Consider the following 14859-nt stretch of genomic DNA (forward strand, 5'->3'; position numbering starts at 1 on the left):
TGCTTTCTCATTTTCTGTGAACTTTTCTGGCTTGTGCCTGTACCATCTTTTTTCTGTTGTTATTCCATAGTGCTGGCATAGCTTCCAGCGTATGTAGGTCCCAACTCTCTTGTGTTTGTGAATATATTCCTTCTTAGCCAGGACTGAGCAGCTACAGACAATATGATTTATTGTTTCTTGTCCGTCTCCATATATTCTGCAGTTACTGGTTATTGTTTCTTTTCATAATATGTTTTTGGTAATTTCTAATGGGGAGGCTTTGGTCTTGTACTACAATGAAAAATCCTTCCGTCTCTGCTTTGAGTCCTGAGCGTCTCAGCTATTGTTGGGATTTTGCTTTGTCTATTTCTCTTGCGTTTAGTTCAACCCAGTATTTATCATGAAGGGGCTTTTCTTGCCATCGTTTTATCATGATCCGTTGCTGTTCTAGTTTTAGCTTGGATTTCATTTGTTTTACAGCTTTTGTTGTTTCTTCATTTTCTTCATAGTTATTAGGTAGTATGACTTCTTGTTTGTATTTGTCAGCTTCCTTAAATACTGAAAACAGTTTTTTTTTGTTTTGTTCATGTTTTGTAGTTATTTGTATTAGTTTCCTTGCTTCTGAAGTAGGTTTTGGTGGTTATTTTGTAATAGTTTTCTAGCTCTATAAGGCTTCTACCACCTTCTATACGTCGTATATATAACCTTTCTATGTCAGATTTTGGGTGGTGCATCCTAAATCCTGTTATTGTTTTTCTTGTTTTCCTGTCTATTTTGATTAGTTCATTTAGTGTCCAGTTAAGGATATTGTAGCTGTAACTTATAACTGGGATGGCTAAAATGTTGATACCTATTATCTTGTTTTTCGCATTGAGCACTGTTTTCAGTATTGATCCAGCTCGTCTATAGTATTGTGTTTTTAATTTTCTCTTTCATTTGTGTGTGTTGTATCGTATTTAGTTCATTGAAACCTAAATATTTGTATGTCTGGCTTTGGTCTAATTCTCTTATTTCATTTGCTATATCTAGTGTGATGTTGCTGCTCTTAACTAGTTTTCCTCTGTTCAAGGTTGCTTTGGCACATTTGTTTAAGCCAAATTTCATATTTATTTCCTTGGTAAATCCATACACTGTCTGTAGTAATGCTTCCAGCTGTTTATCATTTGTAGCGTACAGTTTTAGGTCATCCATATATAAAAGGTGGCTGATTGTTTTGCTGTAACAGTTGTATCCGCATCAAGTTCTGTTTAGGATGTGAGATAAAGGTGTCAGTGCCAAGAAGAAAAGGAGTGGAGAGAGCATGTCTCCCTGGAACAGTCCTCTTCTAACAGGGATGGCTTTGGTTTTTATGAGTTCCTCTTTTGTTTGGAGCTGTAGCATTGTCTGCCATTTATTCATGGAATCTGTTATACATTTTATGATAATTGGTGCTACCATGTTCATGGCTAGTGTTTCTAGAATCCATGTATGGAGAATATTATCAAAAGCCTTTCGGTAATCGATCCAGGCCATACTTAGATCCTTCTTCTTTCTGCGGCTGTCTTCAGTTATGACTTTATTGATCATTAGTTTATCCTTACAGCCGTATGAGCCCTTGCAGCATCCTTTCTGCTCTTCTGGAAACAGGTTATTTTCTTCCAGATGCTTGCTCATTCTCTGCGATATTGTTGCAGTAAAGGTTTTGTAAATTGTAGGGAGACAAGTTATTGGTCTGTAATTTTGTGGGTTTGCCGTTTCAGTGGATTTGGGAATTAGGATAGTTTTCCTTTCCGTGAGCCGTTCAGGCATTATCTTTGGCTCTGCTAGTTTGTCATTAAATTTCTCAGCCAGTTTTTTATGTGTTCCTGTCGGATATTTTAACCAGAATATAAATTCCAACTTGGCAAATCTCAGGACACACCGTTAGATACATTGTTTTCTGTTTCTTATATATAGGAACAAAAAACTCCGGGCTCGCTCCACTGACCGAGGCAGTGTTTCTCACTGAAGTGGCAAAATCATACCGAAACACTGCATCCGGTGGTCTACTGACGATCCTTGGATCTCAGTGTAATGTATTTTTACGCACAAAGCCTTTAAAAAAGAAATTTTCCTTCAACGCAAAACCCTGCAAGTTTAAGTGTGCAGAAACGTGTTAAAGACACACACACACGCACACACACACACACACACACGCACACACACACACACACACACACACACACACACACACACACATACTTATATACATATACAAATATATATACATACAATATGTAGTATCATACGTGTGTGTATACATGTGTATATATATGTATATATTTATGCATGTATATGTGTATGTCTTTGAATGTGTATACGTATCAATATAGGTGTATTTCGCTTCCTTCTTAATACGTCTCTCTACAACGATCAAATGAAGAACACTATAATTTTCACTTGCTTTGCTAGAAACAGAGACATAGAAATGCAATTACTATCTTAGACTTATTAGATATGAAGTTTTATAGAAGCCATGCTTAAAAAGACAAAATGTACAGTCATCTATCTACCCTACTCTCTTAAATTTCTCCATTACCTTTTGTCTTCGTTTACATATTCTCTTTCTTTATCAGTCTTATATTAATAACTTTTAATATTAATAACTTTTACATAACCATAATAAACATTATTTCAGAATCACTTATATAAATGGAACTATCGTGCCAAACTGTAAGCAGTCATGTTCATGCGATGATTCAAAATATCTACCCGTTTGCAGTGAAGATGGTACGAACTACTACTCACCGTGTTATGCTGGATGTAAATCAAAGAATGGAACGGTAGGTAAATGAGTGTACACACACACACACACACACACACACACACACACACACACACACACATATATATATATATATATATACATATATATATATATATATATATATATATATATATATATATATCTTTTAAATGATTGATATGGAAGACGGACTGTAATTAGAAGCATTATTTAGCACAACGAACGTTTCGGCTTCCTTCTGTAATGCTCTCTAATAGGTGTGAACGATGTAATGGCATCAGATGCAACGCACAGTGCAGGAAACCTTGTCAGGTGACGTAACATACTTCAAAGGTTATAAGATTTAGTAGTCCACATACGTTTTGGCGAAGTGAAGAAAGTGTGTACATGCATGTGCGTGTATATACACACACGTGTATGTATATATATATATATATATATATATATATATATATATATATGTATGCACATATATACATACATATATATATATATATACATATATGTATACATATATATATATATATATATATATATATATATATATATATATATATACATATAAAAGGGTAAAGGAATATTAATTTATTAATAAATTAATAGTTAATAATTTTTACCAAGCACTTCGGTATGTGGTGAAGCAACTGTTGCTGATCCCTTAATTATGTTTATATATATATATATATATACTTTATTTAAAAGCAGCAGAAATATAACAAAAAACTGTTACTCGGAGTTTCACGTTTCCGTTCATCGGACAGTTTTGTTAGAAATGGGAAAGAAATGACGATGCAATCAAAACTAATATAAAATTTAAAACACATGGATCTGTTTCATTGGTCGTTTCAAACAACGGTCTTGGGTGTGCAATGAACAAAATAAGCAAAACAAATGAATTCAATATAGATTCATCCTATTTTTAAAAAATCGAAGAAAACCTTAAATTGAAAAGTTGGTTCAAAATTCATATTGTAAATAATTGTATTCGAATTAACACATTAAAATTAAAATAAAATTTACGCTGCATTAAAAATAAAACATAAAATTGCAACAGTATATACGCATACTAGACTATCTACAACATACATATATACATCAAAATGTTGTTGTTGTTGGCACTCCGTCGCTTACGACGTCGAGGGTTCCAGTTGATCCGATCAACAGAACAGCCTGCTCGTGAAATTAACGTGCAAGTGGCTGAGCACTCCACAGACACGTGTACCCTTAACGTAGTTCTCGGGAATATTCAGCGTGACACAGTGTGACAAGGCTGACCCTTTGAATTACAGGTACAACAGAAACAGGAAGTAAGAGTGAGAGAAAGTTGTGGTGGAAGAGTACAGCAGGGTTCGCCACCATCCCTTGCCGGAGCCTCGTGGCGCTTTAGGTGTTTTCGCTCAATAAACACTCACAACGCCCAGTCTGGGAATCGAAACCGCGATCCTGCGACCGCGAGTCCGCTGCCCTAACTACTGGGCCATTGCGCCTCCACATACATCAAAATACACAGATGCATACGTACAGACAATATACGTGTATAGGCATATATTTGTAAGACATAAATACATGCACGAATACGGATGTATACACGTACACATATGCACGCAATCAAGCTCGCGCACGAAAATTATTCAGCGTTGGTAACAGTAAGTGTATCTTAAACTTATGGAGTCGGGGAGGAAGAGATTTGTGGTTCATTTCCGCCGCTAAACTTTTTTATTTTGTCTCACATTGCAGTAAGTTTCAGCTTATTTTTGTTTAGCCTCTGGCCTGCCATGATCAACTAAACCAATGAGCCAAGGCATTCCAATCAAAACCGTTCATAATCTTTATTCAGAAATTGTATGTCCTGGGTTACATTATCCACTGTGTGTTATTTCATGGCGGCTGCGTTAAATTTGCATGGAATCGAAAGTGTTTTTATTCACTTACTCCTCAACAACCTCAATAAGACTTTACTACTACTACTGCAGCTGCTGCCACTGCTACTACTACTATTACTATCACCACCACCATGACCAACAGAAACAGCGACACTACCACTACCGTCAATTTCACAACTACTCCCAACATCAACACAACACCACCACCACCACCACCATCACCACCACCACCACCACCACCACCACTACTACTACTACTACTACTACTACTACTACTACTACTACTACTACTACTACTACTACTATAATTTTGTTCATTTTTTGTTGCTTTATTCTCAGTTAATGTGTATATATTGTGTTTATGTTATATTTACAGAGGTATACTGACTGCAGCTGTCTGGTTGCTGGTTCTACAGTTGAGTCCGGGTACTGTAAAAATGATTGCAATCACAAGATCATTTATTTTTCGGCTTTGCTTACCCTCTCAGCTTTGTTTGGAACCATGAAAATTGTGCCCTTTTCTATAGCTTTTATAAGGTAATTACTACCTTCCAGATTTAATCTTCAATGAATCTAGCTCTTTGTAAACAATATTTCGCTAATTTAAAACATCGAATATTTCATTTATTAAAGAAATAAACATTTTTTTATTGGATAGAATGGTGGAAGCAAAAGACAAAAGCTTGGTTATAGGAGTGACATCATTTCTGAATTCTTTATTGGGTAAGTGATTTTGCGTTCCTTCACCGTTCCAAATGATTTATATATATATATATATATATATATATATATATATATATATATATATATATATACATATATATATATATTGATTAAATGTATTTGTAATTATACCTTTCTACCCAAAATCCAAGTATCAATTCCTCATTATACCTCTTTTTATGACCATCGCAACTATCAGATGCCAACTTGTTCCTTGCCACTGAAGCGGCAAGGAATATTGTATGGCAGTTCATGTCGTGCAATATTTTTGTAAAGTCGGTTACAAAGAAGTTGCCTTGCTCATGACTTTCAAAGAACTTCCTATATTAGTAAGTTATTTGCAGTTTATGATCAGCTTCAACATCTGTTGAATCAACGTCTACAGAAAAAAACATTTGCTAACTGGGGAATTCTCGAGGATTGAGATTCTGAAGGCAAGTGGATTGGAAATAAGTGGATAAGGCGGGAATTGTGGTGTTCGGTGAGACATACAGAACGGACAACGTAATCTAATTTTTTCAAGTGCAATTGTCAATATTTTTTTTCTCTTTTAGGTTGGACATTTGGCCCCATTGTGTTCGGAAAATTGATTGATACTACGTGCTTAATTTGGTCTTCAACGGTAGACTCAAAACAAGGCTCATGCGTGTTTTACGACACACGTCGAATGAAAATCCTGAACTTTTCAGTTAGCGTGGGTGTTAGCTTTCTCTGTGGCGTCATAATAACAATTGCTTTATTTATTTTCATTAAAAAAGAAAACTCAAAGAAATACCAAGCAGTAAAGACTGTATACCATCAGGATAGTATTCATCAATGAAAATTAAATACTTATGAATAACTGAAAATCCTGATAAATATGTATATTTAAATATGTTTGTGTGTGTGAGAGAGAGAGAGAGAAAGAGAGAATGATTATATGCGTGTGCAAAATATAATACTACTCATATGAATGAGTGTATGAGCGAGTATCCAAAATGATCCTCGAGAATATCGACATAAACAAAAAAAAGTAATAGTTGGTTTAACGTTCAATGCAAGATAAGAAAACAGAGGTGTATTTCATATTTCGAGCTGATGTACTTCGTCAGAAAGATATTTAGAAGAAGGAAGTTGTGAGAGGGGGAAAAAAAAGAAGAGGTAGATGATTCAGAAACATATGGTGTCTCTGTGTGAAGTCATATTGTAACTGGTGGAGACCGAAGCAGAAGAAGTGACAAAGAGCGAATGAAATTTCATGCTTAGAAGAGCAACAGGAGAGGTTACAGTGCAAAAATGAAGATGTGTTTATATATTTGTATAGTTTTAGAGTATGTAAATCCCAAATACATGTGTGTACGTATGTTTCATTTTATTAATTATTCACGTTTTATTGTCAATGTAATTACTATAATGTATGTATGTGTGTGTGCGGACGCGTGTGTGTATGTATATATATAATCACACATATATACATTTATATGTAATGTATTTTTGTTGTCATTGTGGCTGGTGCTGAGAGTACTAGATGACCAATGTATGAATATAAATGCATACGTACGAAAATACATACATACTCTCCTCTTACAACAAAACAATATCCCACAATGCATTTGCAGTACCAGTGCTGATCCCTTCATTTGGGATACGTGATTGGTCTGTAGAGGAAATCCACTCCATAGATATCAAAACCCGTAAAATCCTGACAACAACTGGGAACTTCCACAGAAACAATGATGTTGACAGGTTCTACCTAAGAAGAAATGAAGGTAGTAGAGGCCTGAGATCAGTGCAGAGGGCTTTCGAATGCCATATGGTATCACTCAGGCAACTGCAATTTTTTCAAGTTTTCATGTTGTCTTGTCCTGTACTTTCCGGGTTCAATTAATGAAGAATAATATCACTCCTATAAATGAATTTCCTTTGCTAATCCATCTTTTGCAAGCAAAAGTTTTTACAGGCAAAAAGTTAATTTTATAAATTCTCCGTGAGGAAACCGAAATGAAGACGAAAATGCTAACAGAACATCAGTAGATAAATTGACACGAGTCAGAAAACACTACATCAAATATGAGTCAACTAGTTTGAGGCAAAATGATCTGATCCCATTCATATTCTCGGGGAACACCTTCAGTATATCGCAAGTCTCTTCCTGGATCAAGCTTGAGATGCACTTGGTGATACTATGGTAAACCAAGAATGCGATTGCCTATCTTGGTGATGCCTTATTCATTTAGATTCTTGCTTCTCCCTTGTACATTTCATTTCTGTCTTTGTTGCATTCAGACATGATCAAGAAGTAAATTATATAAATAAGAAATATTTTTTCATATAATAAATTTCACAACGATTGTTTTTCCTTTTATTTTTATTATTTTTTTTTGTTTTTTATGTCCATTAACTTATCAAATTTTAATATATCTTCATATCTATTTTTTTTTTCTGACTAATTATTATTTTGGAAAATTAATTATACCAGAATAAGGTGTTAATTTCTTTTGATAAAAGAAAAATTGGCTTTAAACGAAAAATAATTTCTTGGTATTTTTTGATGAAGGGATAAAAGCATTTAAATTTAAATATAATTTTAGCATTTATTTTACTTAGCACAATTTTTTTGCAGTTTCTCTTCGTCTCAAATTCATATGATTGGCATCCTCATGGAGTATCACTTTTTCAACAGAAAATTTGTTTTCTTTGGAATGTTCAAAGAGCATTTAACTGCTATAAAGAGAATCCTAACGAAGAACACAGGCTGAGACTACAAGCTGCCAAATTCACTCTTCATAATGCCTACGACACTATCGAGGAAGGGAAATTTGACCGCATGATTGATCAAGTCAATGCAGCAGAGGCAAATTCAATGCACAGATAAAGCTCGAAATTGATCAATGAGATAAACAGAAGGGAAGCAGCAAAGTCGGGCATCATCCATAGAAGCAGCTGGGAGGAGTGTATCCAAAAGGGGTATCAACAATTCAATCAATTGCTCGGAAAATTTTCCTCTTGTAAGCAATGAAGATGAAGAGGTTCAACCTGTTTGCAACGATTTCACATATAAAACCTGATCCTTTGAATTGGAAGAACTTCAGAGTGCTAGGAAGAGACGGAAGGCGGGAAAAGCTGGCCGTGATGGAATTTCCCCTCAAGTGGTGCAATCTGGATGAAATAAAACTGGAGTTTGCGAATAAGCTCTTTTAGAACCAAGAGAGTTCATAACAGTGGTCCGAGACTGACTTGATACCAATCCGAAAGTCAGGAAAGCTCAGCAAAGAAACTAACTTCAGAAAAATTGTACTGTCTAATATCTACTCAAAGTCATCAACCGAATGATCCTCAACAGGATTCAACCGGTGTTAGATAGCCATCTGCGACCAAATCAAAATAAATTTGGACCAGGGAAATCCACAAAATCTCAGATCTTAGACCTGAGGTGTATCATAGAAGGAGTTAAATCAAAACAGTTACATGCTATTATAAGCCTCATGGATTTCAGCAAAGCGTTTGACACCATCCATCGTTAAAAAAAGGTTGAAAATCCTTCGATCATGTGGCATTCTATACGAACTAGGTCTAGCAATTGCAAAGACCTGCGACAAGACTAGAGCTCGTGTATTCTCATCTGATAAATAAAAATGATTAAATGCGCATTTTTAAAGTCTAACCAGGTTCATGGACCCGGTTTCCCAGTTTCAATGGCGTATGTGCTCCCCAGCTGGACGGGACGCCAGTCCATCGCAGCGTTACTCATTTTTTGCCAGCTGAGTGGACTGGAGCAACGTGAAATGAAGTGTTTTTCTCAAGAGCACAACGTGTCGCTCGGTCCAGGAATCGAAACCACAATCTTACGATCATGATGCTAACACCTTAACCACTAAGTCACGCGCCTCCACATTCTCATCTTATGAAGAAACGTAATTCTTTTAAATTCTATCTGCGGTGCTGCAAGGAGATACGCTTGCATCTTACCTGTCTGCAAATTGTATTGAATTATGCAATGCGGCAGACTATAGACAACAGTGGCGAAGACATTGATTTCACCACAGACCAGCAAAGATCGCAAAGAGAACCAACAGTAATCTTCAGAAATCTGGACTTTGTAGATGAGGGGTCCGAAGTCTGCAACTCTCTCGCAGATTTCAGACCCGTCTCCGTTGAATTATTCTACAACAGTTAGTTTAACTACGACTTCTACGATCAAATGGGAGGTAACTTTAATATTTTTTTTTTTTTTCGTATTCCGTTTTTATTCACCCTTCCACTTCTTGCAACAACCACCTTTGCGTTTCCGCCCTTTTTTCTCGTGGTCTCTAATGTAACAGCGACCTGATATTTAAATAGAACAGGTCACGTGCCCAGAAGCTAAAGATCGCTTGAAGGCACATCACACGTTATAAAAACCTACCTAGCCACGTATCTCCAGAACAAGAACTACTAGTAACTCTTACCTTAATACAGTGTACATTAAATATTTATCTCTCACAGGATTGAGTACTTTTTTGTTGATCTTACCGTAACAGAACAGTAAGCTATGTATACATATATATACACTTTAGTGGCCACTCTCAAATTATTAGGGAGCCCTCTCAATTTTGACAACTTCTTGCTTCCCAAGTTCATTTTTATTATTTTTATTGTGTCAATTCTGACACAGTTTATTATTTATTCTGAGAAAACTTAACTATACTGTTTTCCCAATAAGGTCACAGGAATAAAATGGCTATAAAATTTAGGCATTACTTTCATTCAAATTTCATTACTTTCCCACCCACCATAAATTATTTTACTGCATAAAATTTGACGAAGTTTACTGAATTAGATTCCGGTCATTGCAAATTTTCATTTAAGTGTAACTAGGGCAAAGCAAATAAAGAAATAAAGTATGTGTACTGTTTAGGTGTTGCACATATGCGTTAATGTTCCTTTTTGAGCTCATATTTCATAGTAACATTTTTCTTACTTAGCTAACTTTCTACTATAATATCTCAAAATTTATCAGAATACCGGTCCTATTCAAAGGACTTAATCACGTTTAATTTGGTCAAGAGTTGAATAAGTGAAAGTGCATCGTCGTGAATTATTTATTAATTTTCAAAAATATATATATTAATCAAGTGTATCTGACCTTTTGTCTATAAAGCGACTTCTAAAGAAGAAAAAAACTAATAAAACTAAAACAATTGCAGCCTGGAAGGTGTTTATAAGCCATTTAAGAAACACACATTTAAATTTAATTTGCCAAAATATTTTCGTCGCTTTGAGACCGAGACATGTTCACTGACAAAATTCCGTGCTGCATCACTAATAAAGCCCTAATAAAACTTTGTAACACGATTTCAAGTTAAAACAAAGCATACAAACTCAAATGCTTAATTAAACATATTAAAAAGCAAAGCAAAGCAGTGAGGCTTGAACTCACCTATTATTGTGAATTACGTATGGAAAGTACTGGCTTTAAGTACATCGCGCTTATCGATTGCGCAAACGGGGAAAGCTAACTGCGTTGTGCAAAATTAAAGCCAATACGTCTAAGTAATAATAATATACATACATTGTGTGTGTGTGTGTGTGAGAGAGTGTGTGTGAGTGTGTGTGTGTGTGTGTGTGTGTGTGTGTGTGTGTGTGTGTGTGTGTGTGTGTGTGTGTGTGTGTGTGTGTGTGTGCATGGATTATCTTCAGATTTGACCAATTTTCGATTCATAAATGTTCTACTATATAAATTTTTGGCGTGATTTCAATATTAGATTTTCTCGATGAGAACTTTTATTTAGGTGTAACTAAAACAAAATTAGCAAGGAAACAGGGAAACCATACTATCTGAATGTTGCATCTGGCAGTTCATTTGCTTCACACATTTTAATATAATCTTCTTAAAAATTTTTACCCAACAGTTTTCCATTGTATCTCAACGTGTATCGCAGTATTGTTTTTTATCGTTGAACACAAATGCACTTTATTTGGTAATTGGTTTAATTAGCCAGACAGTGCTAAAGTGATGGTGAAAAAAAAATGTGTGAATTGGGTGAATGATAATTTTGTATTTTAACCCTTTAGCAATTAAACTAATAAAGAATTGAAGAAAGTATACTTTTACATTTGAACGGCTATTCTACACACTTTATATTCAGACCGGCCAGGTCTAATCTCTCACATCTATCGTACGATGTCATTTAAGAAATAAACAATCTTATCAACGAAGTGTAGAAGCTACATGACCACGCATAATAAATTCAAAACAATGTGAGTAAATGAGATTTACATTCGGGTTAGAATACAGAGTGGAGGAAATATTTGGAAGCTTTTGTTAGCTTGCAGTTTCAAGAGAGATAAGCGTCCCCCCTCCTTGAGAAGAAGCATTATTTAACAAACTCATGATAAGAATAATTACATAATAATTATGCATGAAGTATAAATGTCAACAAATCCATTCGAATTTCATTTCTATGCCGGACCAACTAAAGGTCGCTACAAGCCATTTAAAAAAATGATAATATAAACGGAAAATAAGAATGACTAACGCAACCAGCACTGGTTTCCCTATAGACTATAACGTCTATATTACATTTATAATATACATTGAATTTTAGTTGCTCTGAAACTGAACAGGAAGTGAAAATGTTGTGACACACGCGATTCATTTCTGCATCTTACACACATACGTGCGTGGTAGTGGTGGTGTGCGGTGGGGGATCTGTGTGTGTGTGTGTGTGCATGTGTGTGTGTGTGTGTCTGTGTGTGTGTGTGTGTGTGTGTGTGTGTGTGTGTGTGTGTGTGTGTGTGTGTGTGCGTGCGTGCGTGCGTGCGCGCGCCTAAAACGCAGAAATTAATGACATTATGTCATAACAACACTTTCTGTTCCTGTTCAAGTACAGAAAAACTAAGATTCAAATCAAATGATTTAACAATTAAAAAAGAAATTCCACTATAGCTCCTCCCTCTCTCTATATCTATCTATCTTTCTCTGACACATTACACCATTACACACTTATGCATGTGTGAGTGTGAGTGTGTGTGTGTGTGTGTGTGTGTGTGTGTGTGTGTGTGTGTGTGTGTGTGTGTGTGCGCGCGTGTGCGTGCGTACGTACGTGTGTGTGTACGTGTGTGTGTACCTTGCTTTGTTTTGAGCCCTCAGCTCTTAAAGAGTATCCGAAGAGCGCCATTATGGTAGACGGCGTGTAATGAGCATTTTTAGAATTGATTTAGCTTATCCCTCGCCACTGCCGATTGTTACAAGAAAGAAAGACAGTCTTGTAAAATACTCCTACCCAGGATTCCCTGGTCAAAGCATTAATTTATTTGGCCATTTTTCAAGCTGAGATCAAGACTGTTTGTGAGTTGCTTTTAAAGTAGATGACGTTTGAACAAGGAACACACGTAAGAAAAAGACAGAAAGGAAAACAGCGCAGATAACCAACATTACAATAAACAAATCTCAAAAAGATTTGTAGTTTGCATTATAACATTATCTTTACCCTCAGCTGGTCGTGTGCTATTCTGCTTGTTGACGCCTCACATAGTTTATCAATACTGTACCGGAATGACCATTGCAGATTCTTTTTAAGATTGACGAAGCTTAGCCATTACAGTCGAGCGCTCGACGATGCAAGTATCCTGCGCCAAGATGAATTTCTTTCATATGGACTACTCTACTAAAAATATCCCTACACCACCTAACGATATTTATTTAAGGAAAGAAACCATATATATATGCAGCACAGAATTTTGTCAGTGAACAGGTCGCGGTCTCAAAGCGACGAAAATATTTTGACAAATTAAATTTAAATGTTGAAGTGAATCTAACGGTCTTTGTGTGTTATTTTAAATGGCTTATAAACACCTTCCACGCTGTAATTGTTTTCATATATATATATATAAATAGTTTCAGTCATCTGACTGCGACTATGCTGAAGTACCACGTGACAACCGATCTTGGTGTGTTTACGTCCCCGTAGGTTAGCAGTTCGGCAAAATAGACCGATGGAATAAGTACTAAACTTACAAAGAATAAGTCCTGTGGTTGATTTGTTCGACTAAAGACGGTGCTCCATCATGGCTGCAGTCAAATGACGGAAACAAGTAAGAGTGTAAAAAAAGAACAAAAGAACATTATAGCTAAGTAGTCGCACAACAGTAGCTGTAATCAACAGAGTGCAATCATATCGGATTGCGCTGTAAGATATAGAGAAAATTTGTTTTTAATTCTACTTCTCACTGTGTTGTAACAAGGCAGATAAAATTCCTAAACTCACCTTGCTTTACTGGACTGATGCTACTCCTACGGCCTTGGTGTCTTTGTTAACACCTTAAATCTAGAATCTAAGTGTCTGTGTTTATGCATGACTGCATAAAAACATCAAACGCAGAAACGAACCCATAATAAATGAGAAGGGAAAATTTTTTGCTATACAATCCTAGTCGATCGCATGTGATGTTAAACAGATGTGCGATATCTATATCTATATCTACGTACAAACATACATACATACATTGTATAAACTGATACATACACACTTACATTCCCGAATAAACAGAGAGAGAGAGAGAGAGAGAGAGAGAGAGAGAGAGAGAGAGAGAGAGAGAGAGAGAGAGAGAGCAATAAAACATGTTTCATAAATTTGCAAACGTATGTAGATTATTAATTAACTGGAGATTCATTCACTTAAATTTTACAGAACGTTGTCAACTGCCCTGGTGGCACAATCGGTAAGCGCGCCGTACTTATAGACAGTACCTTCCTTGTGGTAATCACAAGTTAGAAGATATGCGGAGGTTGTGAGTTCGAGCCTCACTCAGGGCAGTATTTTTTTTTTCGATTAAAGACACATATTTACTATGAATCCAACTATTGTGGTTTTAGTTCTCCTTTCAATTTGAAATTGCACTAAACGGTTTTATTAGTCTTTTTTCTGTCATCAGAAGTTGGATATGACGAAATGAAATGCACTGAATTTGTATTTTTATACCTATCACTACTTAGCGCTGTTACTTCATATTTTATTCACAGCGAGCCGCTGAATAGCGAAACCAGTCATTAAACGATGACGGGATTATCATAAGAGAGAAATGTCTCTCGGGTAAGTTTAAAGCGTCTGCCTTTTCAGTCTCTGCAGCTGAAGAGGAGATAATTACTCCGAAATACATGCATCTCATAGTTTAGTTAAGGTGCACTGTAAACTGACTCTGTGTATTTACACTTATTTGCCTGCAGCGAGGAATTTTCTCCGTGACAAAATGCAGTGAATAGTTTCTTACGGGGTCGAATATACCTAAATCATATTTGAACTGACGGGCTAACAGTTCTGCCAGCTGGCTGCCTTTGTCTCTCATTTAATAATAATTATCACTTCACTTCTATTTTGTGCTTGAATTTGCCTCAGCGTGTCACAGTAAGTGCTAGGATCCTTTCTTTTGCATATGAGAGCTCTTATAGGTAATGAAATCTGGTCACCTGTTGGTGGTATCAACGTGCTTAAGATTAAAGCAAAGACACTATCAGCTTCTGTTTTACAACTCAATTACAAGCGTGATAAA

General features: G+C 35.9%; 1 protein-coding gene and 1 non-coding gene across 4 annotated transcripts in view; both read left to right on the top strand.

Moving 5' to 3' along the window:
* LOC106883112 (solute carrier organic anion transporter family member 1B1) overlaps positions 1–7693 on the top strand; it is a 42193-nt gene extending 34500 nt beyond the window's left edge. For all 3 annotated transcript variants that reach the window (XM_014934006.3, XM_089347922.1, XM_089347921.1), the window contains 4 exons: positions 2636–2780; positions 5003–5163; positions 5285–5349; positions 5904–7693. In XM_014934006.3, coding sequence (XP_014789492.1) covers positions 2636–2780; positions 5003–5163; positions 5285–5349; positions 5904–6169 — 637 coding nt within the window. In that variant the 3' untranslated portion in view covers positions 6170–7693. The remainder of the gene's footprint in view (positions 1–2635; positions 2781–5002; positions 5164–5284; positions 5350–5903) is intronic.
* Positions 7694–14013: 6320 nt separating this feature from the next.
* Positions 14014–14125, top strand: Trnai-uau (transfer RNA isoleucine (anticodon UAU)). The gene is made up of 2 exons: positions 14014–14051; positions 14090–14125. It is a non-coding gene; the product is annotated as a tRNA-Ile (tRNA).
* The last annotated feature ends 734 nt before the right edge of the window (positions 14126–14859 follow it).

This window comes from Octopus bimaculoides, chromosome 2 (genome assembly GCF_046866305.1).
Source record: "Octopus bimaculoides isolate indiv1 chromosome 2, ASM4686630v1, whole genome shotgun sequence".
In the NCBI taxonomy this organism is placed as follows: Eukaryota; Metazoa; Mollusca; class Cephalopoda; order Octopoda; family Octopodidae; genus Octopus; species Octopus bimaculoides.